Genomic DNA, 12,390 nt, shown 5'->3' with positions numbered 1-12,390 from the left:
AAAATTCCTACACTGTTCATACAGAAATGTTCCCCCATGTTTCATAAATTCTACATTAAGGTGAGAAAGAGAGAAAAGGGGAGAGTATTTTTTATCCTTGTCCCTCTGTATCCTTTGATGCAAAGAAAGACCTGTAGACTGGGAAGAAGCTTCTGCTTGAGACACTGCATGCAGCACAGAGAGTAACACGCATGGACTTGTTCAGTTTGTCTGCTCCTTGGAGAAGACCAAACAGACAATGAGATTCTTAGAAAACTCCCACAAAAAGAGCAAGAATCTGTCTACAGTACTTCTTACACAAGTATCTAAATCTTCACCAGTAAAACTCAACCTTTGGACATTGCTAGGTATTAAGAAAGATAACTTTTTAAAGCTGTTAATCTACACAAGTGAAATAAAGTTGTCCTCAGAAAAAAATCCATAAAATTTTGGATCAAACACAGATCAGCAAAAATAATGGAAAAACCTAGAATCCCCTGCTCTGCTGTTTGTGGCTTGGATAGAGTTAGTTTTCTTCCCAGTTGCTGGTATGACATCTGCTGTTGCCAGGATTAAGAAGTTTTAATTATGCTACCAAGGTACACTACTATCAAACGGAATGAATGAACAGGGCGTAGCCCAAAGAAACAAGATTTTCTATTTTTAACTCTGAAACTTGTAGAAGGTCAAAATTAATGTATATATACATGAATTAAAGAATAAAGAATACTTTACTGCATACTTCCATATATGCTATGGTATATATATACATATATGCTATATGCTCCTTTTCATAAAGACTTAACACACATGTGTGTTACGCTACACTTGTATTTTCTCACTATAACACAGTTTAATGGGATTCCCCTTATGCATTCAAACCTCTTTTCCGGTTCCACTCATGGGCATCGCCGAGCTGAGCAGCATTGTATGTATATCCAGCTTGCTGACGAAAATAATCATCGGTGCTGAATACAACGCCATCACCACTCTGACCAAGCAGAAGACTGTTAGAGGAAAACACAAAAATACGTGAACTTTAAATTTTCAGATAGAAACATGTAAAAAAGAATAAAGCTAAAATAAGTTTAACTGTGTCCTATTTCTGAACCTCCTGCAAACTTCGAACTGATTTATAAAAGTATACTCCTATGTATTACCAATAATTCTAATCCAAATTAAAGCAATATATTTTCGCCCTCTCTGCTGTTTCTCTGTTGTTTCTTCTCCACCCTCAAGAGATGTTTGCATCCATCAAATTTACGGCCATGCTGCAGTAAGTTCTAAGTACCTCACAATAACTGAAGATATGTACTAACATTTTCCATCTCAATTCTCATGTGGAAACGTGTCTAAAAACCAATCTGAACATGAGGCCTCTGGATGCAGATGAAAAATTAACTGGATGTTAAAATCCTTTTCCAAAACTTTAAACTCTCAACATGCCCCCTTGACCTTTGTCCATTCTGCTTGCACACAGGATGTGGGCTGAACAGGAAAAGAAAAAAAAACACTACTCATCTTTACAGCTATATGATCCAAACAAACTTCCAAGGTCATCCTACTAATGAAAGGCAGAATTACAGAAGAGTGTCCATAATTCTTCAAGATCCTATATCCTATTCCAGTTTTAAGTCTTCCCCTCTAATCCTGGCAACACAGTCCTACTTGTCCCTATTTTCTCATCAGCTCTGGTACTCAGTGGATCCGATCTATAATCCATTGGAGTTCATCACCCAGAACAAACCAAGATGTCTCCCCAGCCCAGATCACTTTTCTGAAACTACAGCAGTTGAGACTTTTTAAGAAAGGGCCCCAAAGGATGATAGACCAGAAGTGAGTAACTACCAAAGGAGACATCTCCTGGCTGGGTTACCTTGTCTTGCAGAACTGCAGTTTCAGTCTCACAGATGACGATAAATTGAACACAGAAACTGAGATATGAAAAAATCCTATCACTCATTCTGTTAACAGGGTGATAACAAAGCCACGCATTTTATCACCCCTGCATGAATGACTTCAAATCAGGGGAAAAACTACTTGATTAGAGTGTTTTAGATTGTTTTCCCCAAAGCAATGCCATTCCATGGTGACTTCTGGACATAGAGACCAATTTCACCAAAATTTGATAGTGTCTCACAATTACTATGTTTGTTTATTTTATTCTTTGGAGGAGGCAGTATGTGTAAGGTGGAAAAGACAAACCAAAACAAATTTATAAACAAAAGGATCAAATGCAGACATTCAAATTAGAATTCATAAATATAAAAATGAGAAAGAATGCAACACAGACTTCACATTTACCCAGTCTTTATGCCTGACATTTCCAAGTTTACTTGATTTGTGGGTTGGATGTTACGTTACATTCTGCTTCTTGCACAGCTAATATTAAAGATTACAGCAGAAATTGAAGTATACTTTATCAACAATAAAAGACTCTGTAGGAAATCAATGAGAGTAAAAAGGGGGAATTCAGAGGGACACAGCTGCAATATTCATTGTTTACATGTTTATGTGCCATAAAATGCCACAGTTAAACATTCTAAAAATCATCACAAAGCTGATTTTTGGATTTAACTAAAATTCATCCTAAACATTGTCCTGGCACACCAACAAATACCTGTGAAAAAAACTGATTATAACACAGTTAGAGGGAGCAATTAAGGGCTGCTTGATCAATAACATCAGAACCCGTCAAATGAGTAATCTCCATTCTGCCAAATGTAAACAATTTCAGAAAGTCCTTGAAAATGGCTGTTTAAAGGAAAGCCCCACATAATTGAGAAAACAGTACAGTTCTGTTAAAGTCTGATCTACAGAATGAGTGTCATTAAAAAACCTCCTTGACTATTTAAATCTGAAAATAGGAAACAGCCAGTGAGTGACACAGAGCATTTATAGCCCACTGCAACACTAAGATATCACTGTCCTATGGAAATTTAGGCAACTATTCAAGGTCAGAAATAGGCAAAGTATCCACAGGCTGCAAAACCCAAACAGCACTAGCAGAATGTGGGATTGCTCTACTGCTGAGGATGGCAGGAACAGGAAAGAACCAGCCAGATCCCAAAAGTTAGGGGAACAAATTCATGTCAGTTCTAAGTCATCAAGCTTTCCTATGTATCCCTGCAGGAAGAGCTACTTAAAGCTAAGCCCTACACAAGGAATTTGCTGTTTTGCCACCTGTCACCAGCAACAGACCTGTTATGGATCACTGTTTAATGACAAGGACACGGCATTACACATGAGCTTCCGTTCCTACACACTGCCCTGCAAATACATGGGTGGCTATTTTTGCTTTTAAGATACAGGTAACAACAAGGTACAACAAAATTCAGATTACTGAGGACCAGAAAAAACTACTAATGGCACAATGTCCAGTAACATGGTCAAAGCTGCACTGTCATTTCCCTCCTTGCTCTTTCTACCTTTTCCAGAGTATTAAAGTTACTTCAGCACAAATAGCAACCCTGTTTGAGAAAGCAGAGAATGATCCACCAAATGTACAGTGACTTTTTTGAACACTGATCAGTAATTATTTTTGTTAGAGCCTAGATATTTTAACAGAACGTGTATCACTCTGGTTTAGAAGACTGCAGAAGGATTCATCACCTATCTTTGTTCCAAGTAGAACAAATGGCACTGGTGAATCACAGACCAAACACAGCAGCAATTTTTCTATCTGTTCCTCTCTTGTACAAAATATTTAACAGGAATTTATATTCATTAAGTTACTTGGCCGTGACTTCACACATGGCCCATTTTTCTGACTTAGAGTGAGCTACATTTACCAATTAATAATGCTACAAAAACTCTTTTTGTGTGCTGAATGTATGTACAAACACCTTAAAGACCCATCTGCCTTAATAAAAAAAAGATAGCAAAAAACATCTGGGATTCTTCTGGTAGCCAAGGAGATAAACACACCCCTACAGCTCCTATGGGCCTGACCATCAGGTTTCTACAGAAATATATAAGAACTGATGAATCAACAGTAACAGGACATTAATTTTCATTTTTGTTTCTACAAACTGACTCTGCCTGCTCAGTGTTCTGGAGAATAACTCACCTACTCAAATTCCTTTGTTGTATCTTCCAAACATCATTAGCAGCAATAAGGAAATACAGTGACAAGGGTTCAGAAATCTTGCAAACCCATCAACAAAGTTTATCCTTGAAATATTCTGTTAGTAATCCTTGAAGTTCAGAATAGACCACAAATATTAATGAACCCGTGTAACTGATGTAACAGATTCAATATAGTAAACTATGTTTGCCATAATCCTAAAACCAGGGAATTTGAGAAGGCAAAGTGACCACCCAACAGGCCAGAGTAACAGAACCCTCACCCTGCACACAACACACAAGCTACAAGAAAGTACTGAGTTCATGAACTGAAATTTCAATTATTACAGTAATGATCATAACCTGTTCCTAAATTGTGAAACTAAATCCTAAAACATAACCTTTAAAAGCCTAAGCTACCTCTTTCAGAATTCATAGTATTTAAACTTATAAAATTCAAAACAAACCTACTTGTTGACATCATATGGAATAATTCATGTACTTCTAACACATATTTGGAAGTACAATTTGTACCGGGCTCATGAACTAGCAAAGAACAAAATGAATATCTAAACAAAGAAAGCATCGTTGCTATCTGAACTCACAAAGAGATGAGAGAAAAAAGATAAATGTATTTCTAATGAGAGACTCAAATGACAGATTAGTCAGCATCAATGTGTGCACATGCTTGAAAAGAACAGCCTATTATCCAACTGCTGTAATCCACCTTTTTCACCCTAAACCTTCCCTGCAAATGAACACCTATCTTAGAACAGAGAAGGACACTGCAATTAAAGTAGCTATTAAAATTAAAGCAGCTCACCTACTTTATCCAGGATCTAATAGAAGCTATTAGCCTGACATACAAAACTCACGTTGAAACCAAAAAGCTCATTTTAACTAGTCAGCAAACCAATACACACTCTTCTAGTGCCTGTGTGTGCATGCACAGCTACAGTTCCTGCCTGCCTTAATTCTTCTTCAAAACTAAAATGGTCCCCAAATCTGTGTCCTGGTTAGCTTACTTTGGGAGATGATTTTATAACAAAGAAGGTATCTCAGAATCTAATAATTCACCTATTTAAAATACCTAACATATCACGGATGAGGAAAAAATAGGCAATAACTACATACAGCTTAGTAATACTACAGATTTTTAAACTATGTAAATATTGCTTTAAAAGTATTGCTTGTAACACTGTTTAAAGAAGTAACTAGAGACAACAGCACACTACTGTTTCTACATTCAGCTATAAACACTTTAACTCTTCTGTTCAGAAGATTTTGCTGGCAGGAAGAACGGCCCCAGATAAAGACAACTGCCTTTTTATATTCCAGGATTTAATTAAAAATATGCTTCTTAAATGACACCAATAATTGTTCTTTCGACTTCATTAAACTCCTTTTAATTCAAATAAATGCTTAAGATATTGATGGAGGAATGGCAAATTGTAATTGCTGCCAAGTTCAGTAGCAAAATACTACAGGAAAATTCGAAAAGTCTCTTTTCCTGTAATTTTCCCCAGCCTTGTAAGATCCCATTATCATCTAAGGGCAGCACACTTTCGTTACTTGGGCTAAAAGAATCACAGCTGGGTATCTGTCTGGCCAAACTGTTATCAAAAATTCCTAACTAAATGGTCAATCACTTCCAAAACCAAGAAAGAAATACAGCATTTTTATCATGTCTTGTTACTCTTGTTACTTTTCTCTGAGAAGCTTTGGATTGAAGAAGTGAAATCTGACAAAGTGCGTGCGCTTGTTTGTCCTGTAACAAGTTTTTGCAAATCTGCCCAAGGTATACAACTTAAAAATGTCATATCCACAGAAAACAGTAATGAAAAGTACCCATTTTTGTATAAAGTACAGCAGACAATGCAAAGAGTCTCACTGCAGCAAACTCAGATCCTGGACAGAGGAATCCAGCAGTGGCAGGAGGCTGATTCAGGACAACACTGCATTGCAAGAACACATTTCTCCCAATACAAGAAATGCAACAGAAGGAACAAAATTGGCCTAAACAGAAGGACACAGGAAGGACAGCGGTGTAAACACTGGAACAAGCAACTCAGTACTGGCAGCAGAGCAAGGAAATAGGGACAAGGCAAAGAAGAAAGCACAGGGAAGACTTTGCTGTAATGAAGTTGGGGGTGAAATAACACCACTGGCTGAAACACGGACAAAATGAATCTGGGAAGAAAGGGGATGGAGAAGGACCTGAGATATCAGCTTATAATTTAGAAGCAGATGTGGAGCTTGTAAGCACAGATCAACAGCCATGGTTGGATACAGACAGGATAACAAAACTGGAAATAGATGGTTAAGAATGAGCCTCAGGATGGTCTAGGTCAGGTGAACTCAGGGAATGTATCAATGAGATGAGGGGCAGTCTCCCAGTGACCCAGAAATTGCTGATGTTACTTCATATTTAAGGCAAAATAAAGACAAAGACCCAAGGAATTAATGATTAGTCAGCCTTACCTAATCTCCATTCTGGAAGGACAATGGAGTGCATCTTCTAGGAATCTTACTTCCAAACACGTTAAGGAAATTAAGGTAACCAGGAAGAGTCAATGTGGGTTTTGCAACAGACACATCATTCTTTACTGACCAGAATTCACTCTCTGATGAAACAATGCCTTTTACCATGAGGATAGATCAATGAATACATCACACTTGGGAATCATTAATGCTTCCAGAATCACCTCCCAGTCAGTAAAAGAGTACAGATCAGGATGCAGAGGGACCAGTTTTATCAGTATCTTCACCATTAACCTGGATGATGAGGCAGAGAACTTGCAGATGACACCAGAATAGCAGTGATGTTCAACAGACTGAAAGAGCAAGACTTCTATCCAGGCAGCCACTGAGAAACTTGACAACTGGGTTAAGCAAAACATCACAAAGCTCAACAAGGAAAAGAGTAAAGTCTGCAACTGATACAAAAGAAACCGAAGCATCAGCATAGGAGGGAAAGTGGTTGAGCAGCCCTGGTAAAACAGATCTGAGGATTTCAGTGAAGATCAAACTGGAGATGAGTGAATGGCCTCCTCTCATCAAAAGAGGAGAAAACCACAACCTGGGCTTTAGCAGAGAAAATGTGACCAGTAGATCATTTGAGAAGGTATGACTCACATTCTATTTGGCTCTTGTGCAGTCAGTTGTGAAATGCTGTGTCCAGGATGGGGCTTGACAGTTCAAAAGACATGCTGAAACACATGAAAGGGCTGAAGAAGATGGCTCAGAGCATAGAACCTACAAGGAGAGGGTAAGAGCAGCTGGGCTTGTTTAGTCTGGCAGTGCAGGCAGCACAAGGCCTAATACCAACCTAGCTGGTATCAGCCTATTACAGTGAATAAGCCTATCACTTAGAAGAAGGGAAGCTGCAAAGAAGATGAGATTCTACTACATAACAGCACCTTAGAACTCAGGAGAACACATGCAAATTATGGCTTGGGAACTTTAGTTTGGATATTACAAAGAACTTTCTTAGCAGGAGGGTTGTACTGCACTAGAAGAGATTTTGAAGACTGTACAATCTCTGTGGGTTTTTCAGGATCAGGCCTGACAAAGACACACCTGATCTGATCCAGTGATGGTGACAGACCTGCTCCAAGCAGAACGGTGGAACAGTTGACCTTCACTAGCCCCTTCCAAAAAACATGCCTATGATTCCAACTGCTTATTTGGAAAGGAAGAGTTCAAAACAAAACACAAACCTCAGCGAAGACTGGGGACAGACATGGCTCAAGTTTGTGAGCAGGCTGAAAAGCATTTGTACATAAAAACACTTACTTTGCACAAAACACAAATAGGAATTCAAGATTCCTAGAGGTCTCACTATTGGCTTTGCTCTCATTTCATACTTGGGAAACCCACTTGCAAGATGCACCTCATTCCCCTCAGTGCTGATACACACAGATGATGCCAGTTTTCGGCTTCTCCTTAACAGTCATTTTGCTCACACAAGTGGGAGGGGTTTGTCTGCAGGTGCTAAAGATGCCACACCTGCAAAGATACCTGTGGGTACTAATATGACATCAGATGATCAGATGACATCATTGCTGTCCTAGTCTACACTGCAGAATTCTATGACATTACATAGAAAAACATGTTCAACTTTATTAAGAATAAGACTTAACTAATAATACAAGTATTTTCCCAATAGGCAGCCATTACTTCTGGAATTTTTTTCCCACAGTATCTAAGACCCTGAAACATGATTTTATGGGAATTAACAATTGCACCCAAGCACTGAACATAGGAAACTGCATGTAACTGAATACACTGAAAATCAAGTTCCACACAGTTCAAATTCTGCACCCACATTTGGTAACTATTCTTGACCTTAATTTAATAATGCCCACTATCCCATCTGCTAAATAAGATTAGTAATTGATCTCACTAGTGAGAGATGAAAAGCACAAATACGTGTTCATAAAAACCTGAAGATACTTAGAATTTTTCAGATAATGAGTCATATATTTGGAGAAAGATTCAGAGACAAATTAGCACACCAAACACGGAAAAAAAAAACCCTGATATTTTTACATTAAGTACTATCCAATCCCTGCACTGAATGAGGCAGCAAAGTTTCCATGGCATTATGTTTTAAACTTTCTGTGTTGTTTTCACATATCAAAGGAATTATTGCAATAACACCACATGGGCACATGCAGGTTTGCAAAATACAACCATCAGTACCTATAAAATATATAGTTAGAATTACTCAAACAGGTAAGAAAAACACCTATTACAGACTTCTAGCTATGATATGGAGGTCACAGTCTCCTACATATCAGGAAAAATCCCACAAACATAACATTACTTCTTTATACAAAATACAGGAACATGATCACAGAATCTGTGTCAGACTCCTGGCATACAACAGAAGAAAACCACAGAAGACACCCCATTTGTGGTGTATTGTCCTGCAGTAATACAGTACTTACTCAATCAGTAAGTACTCATTTAGTAATTGGGTTTTTTGTTCAAGAAATTAATACAAGTAGTGTCTCTGCTCTATGTGACCTTTTTGTCCTTTTTAAATTAGCCGAAAAAATCCCAAAGTGAAAATGGAAGTTGGAGGCGGTACCTGCTTTCAACCCTGACGGACTTCGAGTATATTTTTAAGACAAAGTAATACTTTTCTTGTGTGTTTTTCACGAATAAACAGAGCAGCTGACAGACCATATTATGAAAAAAAATGAGATTATGACCAGTTTCATCAACCCACTAAAAACAAGTGTCAGAGTAGCAGAATTCTTCTAATGAAAATTTTTGCTTGGGCATGAAATTGTACATCTAGTTCAGCAAATTGATGCTGTTAAGATTTGATGGAAATTTTTTTAAAATGAAATAATTTAAACATTAAAAAATGCAGACCATCACATGCTAGTACACCTGAAAACTTCTGAATAAAAGATTATGCAATTTAATTTATACACAACATTTTAAATTTACACAAACCAGCTTCTGTTCATCAGAACTCTAAAGGAGACAAAATCCCCAAGTAAATCTTTTTTACGGCCATTTGCACTCATTAAGTACGAATGACAACAAATATTAAAATTACTGCATTTTAATGCCTAATTTATAAACTAAAAAGTTAGCCAAGTGCTTACAGGTATTTTTAAATTTTAAAAAATTTTATTTGAATAAACTTTTCAAGCTTGAAGTCTTTACTTACCGTGACAGTGTAGATTTCCCTGAACCAGGTAAGCCTCTTAAGATTAGAAGAAATTTCTGTGAACAAAATCTTTCTTCAGATAACTCCAAGGAAGAAAACCTGTGTATTCCTTCTGTATTGTCAGCTTTTGGATCCTTCCAACACTGTTCTCTGGTTTCACAGAAACCATTATTTTGGAGTCCCTTCTGGTCATTATTTCCATTTCTAAAGACTTGAGTAGTATGAATGTCCGTATGACCAGCATAGCTGGTATTTTGATTAAGCAATGGACCCTGACTGTTAATGTCAATATTTCCACAGTAACCATGATGACTTTTGTAAGAAAGTTCCCTGTGCTGAAAAGGGAGAACATTTGGGATTTGTGGTGGGGAATTAAGTGTCTGAAAATGGGATTGATGGTTGGATCTAGCAGGAAGAGGTCCCTGAGGTACTCTGAAAGATCCTCTAGTCTGCCAAGCAGGTCTGAATTCAGGCACTGAACAGTTCCAATATTTAGCATCTACTTGGCCATTAAAGGTATTTTCAGTTTTCCAGCCAGGTGTTTCCATGACAAACTGCTGCTCGTTGCTTGTTTTCTGACTGTTCTGCTCCCCAAAAAAACTCTGTCCATTCTCATAAAATGGCTGTGGGTTGCCCAGCAGTACGTGTTGACAATCCTCTTGTGAGCTTTGACTAGGGTTATATGGAGAGTGTTGTTCCTGAGAAATGTCAGTTTCTTTTTCCTGAAGATTAGTATCTAAATTTTCATTTTCCAGCTGGTGAATTTCTTTATAGAACTGGTCTAGTTCATCATCTATTTCTGATACAGTGGCAGAAACAGCCTGCATCTTCTTTGCCTCCTTTCTTTTCATTCTGTTTTCATGTAATTCATTCTCATCTCCCCCACTGCTTCTACATTCATTGCAGCTGACAGATTGGTCTCGTTCATTACTTTTGGCAGGCTTGTAAATAGGTCCTATAAATTCTTTGCTTGTAAAAAAATCTTTATCTGATGCATTTCTACTTACTGAGAACGAGGTACCATGTTTTTTAATATTATCTTTCCCAGCATTATTTGTAATAAAACTGTCTTTCTCTTCTTCAGAGTCATTTATTGATGCAAATGGAGGATTTACATTCTGCACAGTTTCTAAATCAACTGGCTGGCTAAGCACGGGATTATTTTCAGGGAGAACTTCATTCAATGATTCCAAGACACCAGGTAGTATTTTCTCTTGCTTCTGCATTTCATGTTGCCCTTGGTTAGCTGAGGGATATGTTGGCATCCAGTCACCTGATGTTCTCTCAGCATCCACTTCCTCCTGGATACTTGAGGTATCATCATCAGAGAGTTTCTCGTAAGTCCTCTCTGTTGACTTCATTCTTTTAGAATAGAGTTCACTTTTTATTTCATCCTGACACTCCAAGAGCTGTACTCTATTTTCAGCATGAAGCATCTTAGAAAAAAATGAATACATTATCAGCATACACATTGTTAATGTAAAGTATAAAAAAGCACAAGTTATTCAGGCTTATGACATCAGACTCTCAGGCCCTCCAGTCACAACAGAATGTACTCAGCCAGGAGAAAAGCAGACATCACCTACCACAAGTACAGTTTAAACAAAACCACCCCATAATTTATTGCTCATCTTTAGTAAAGAACTACATCAGTGCTGTATCAGTTCAGCAGCCATGTTTTATGATATACCTTAAATAATTTACAAACAATGATTTTAAAATGTGAATATTTGAAAAATTATATCAACAATCTCTGTTCTTTACTGAGCCATGTTACTCTGCCAAGTGTTAGAAATCTCTTTTACAAGATAAACACAGGCCAATTTCCAATGCATAAAATGATGCCTGACATCACTTTTAATATGACCAATAAAAATGCAAATACTTCAATCATGAAAATTGTTTTCTGTGACATGAACCAAATTCAACTAATTAATTTAACACCAATCAAATAGCTGCTGGATGGCATTTGTAACCTAGAACTAGTCAAATATGACTTTATATCAAATCTCTAATCTGCTGTTTTGTTTCTTCTTTCGGAACAACTAAAGACCTTTGTTAGGCACCAACACCACTTGGTTGCACGTTTTCTAAAGATAAACACACCCAAAAAAGATCCCCGTCCCTAACAGATTGCATTCTAAGGACAAGCCACTAAGTTCCAGAAAGATTCGGAGATGAGCAATTACAAAGCAAGATGGCAATGACCCCTGTGACATGCAGTCATGCCATTACCCGTCTCACTATTAGTCCGAATTTCTTAAATTTTGCTTTGTATTCCAGAAGCCTACACAGTATGCAATAAAGAGCAATAATCATTTTATTATTAATCAAGTGCCAAGCAGTTTATTCAGCAAATCACTCCCCCCCAAAAAATGGGGTATCCAACAAGGAAGAATTTATTTCTCCTATTAGAGAATTTATTCTACTGCTGTCTGCAAACAGTTCAACTTTCTGGGAGTAAATATTAGAACATGTCACATGTTCTTCATCACGGATAAGAAAGTATTTTTTTCTTTATCTGAAAGGGATCTGTAGTTAGCATTACCAGAAAATTTGGCAGTAATGTTTATCCTCTCATACTCGCTTGCAAAACTGACAAGAAAACTTGTTATTCTAGGAATTTTCTCACCTATTATCCACAGGGAAAGAAATCT

General features: G+C 37.5%; 1 protein-coding gene across 6 annotated transcripts in view; it reads right to left on the bottom strand.

The window, feature by feature from the left end:
* Positions 1-12,390, bottom strand: part of N4BP2L2 (NEDD4 binding protein 2 like 2) — a 47,294-nt gene that overhangs the window by 33,222 nt on the left and 1,682 nt on the right. For all 6 annotated transcript variants that reach the window (XR_011697533.1, XM_071552931.1, XM_071552941.1 and 3 more), the window contains exons 2-3: positions 9,734-11,169; positions 862-986 (exon numbers count right to left, since the gene is read on the bottom strand). Coding sequence is in view for 5 of the 6 variants with exons in the window: in XM_071552931.1 (XP_071409032.1) it covers positions 862-986; positions 9,734-11,169 (1,561 nt within the window). In the remaining variant the exon portion in view is untranslated. The remainder of the gene's footprint in view (positions 1-861; positions 987-9,733; positions 11,170-12,390) is intronic.

The sequence above is a fragment of the Pithys albifrons genome, chromosome 1 (assembly GCF_047495875.1).
Source record: "Pithys albifrons albifrons isolate INPA30051 chromosome 1, PitAlb_v1, whole genome shotgun sequence".
NCBI classification, from domain to species: domain Eukaryota; kingdom Metazoa; phylum Chordata; class Aves; order Passeriformes; family Thamnophilidae; genus Pithys; species Pithys albifrons.
This window is presented reverse-complemented; position numbering and strand designations above follow the sequence as displayed.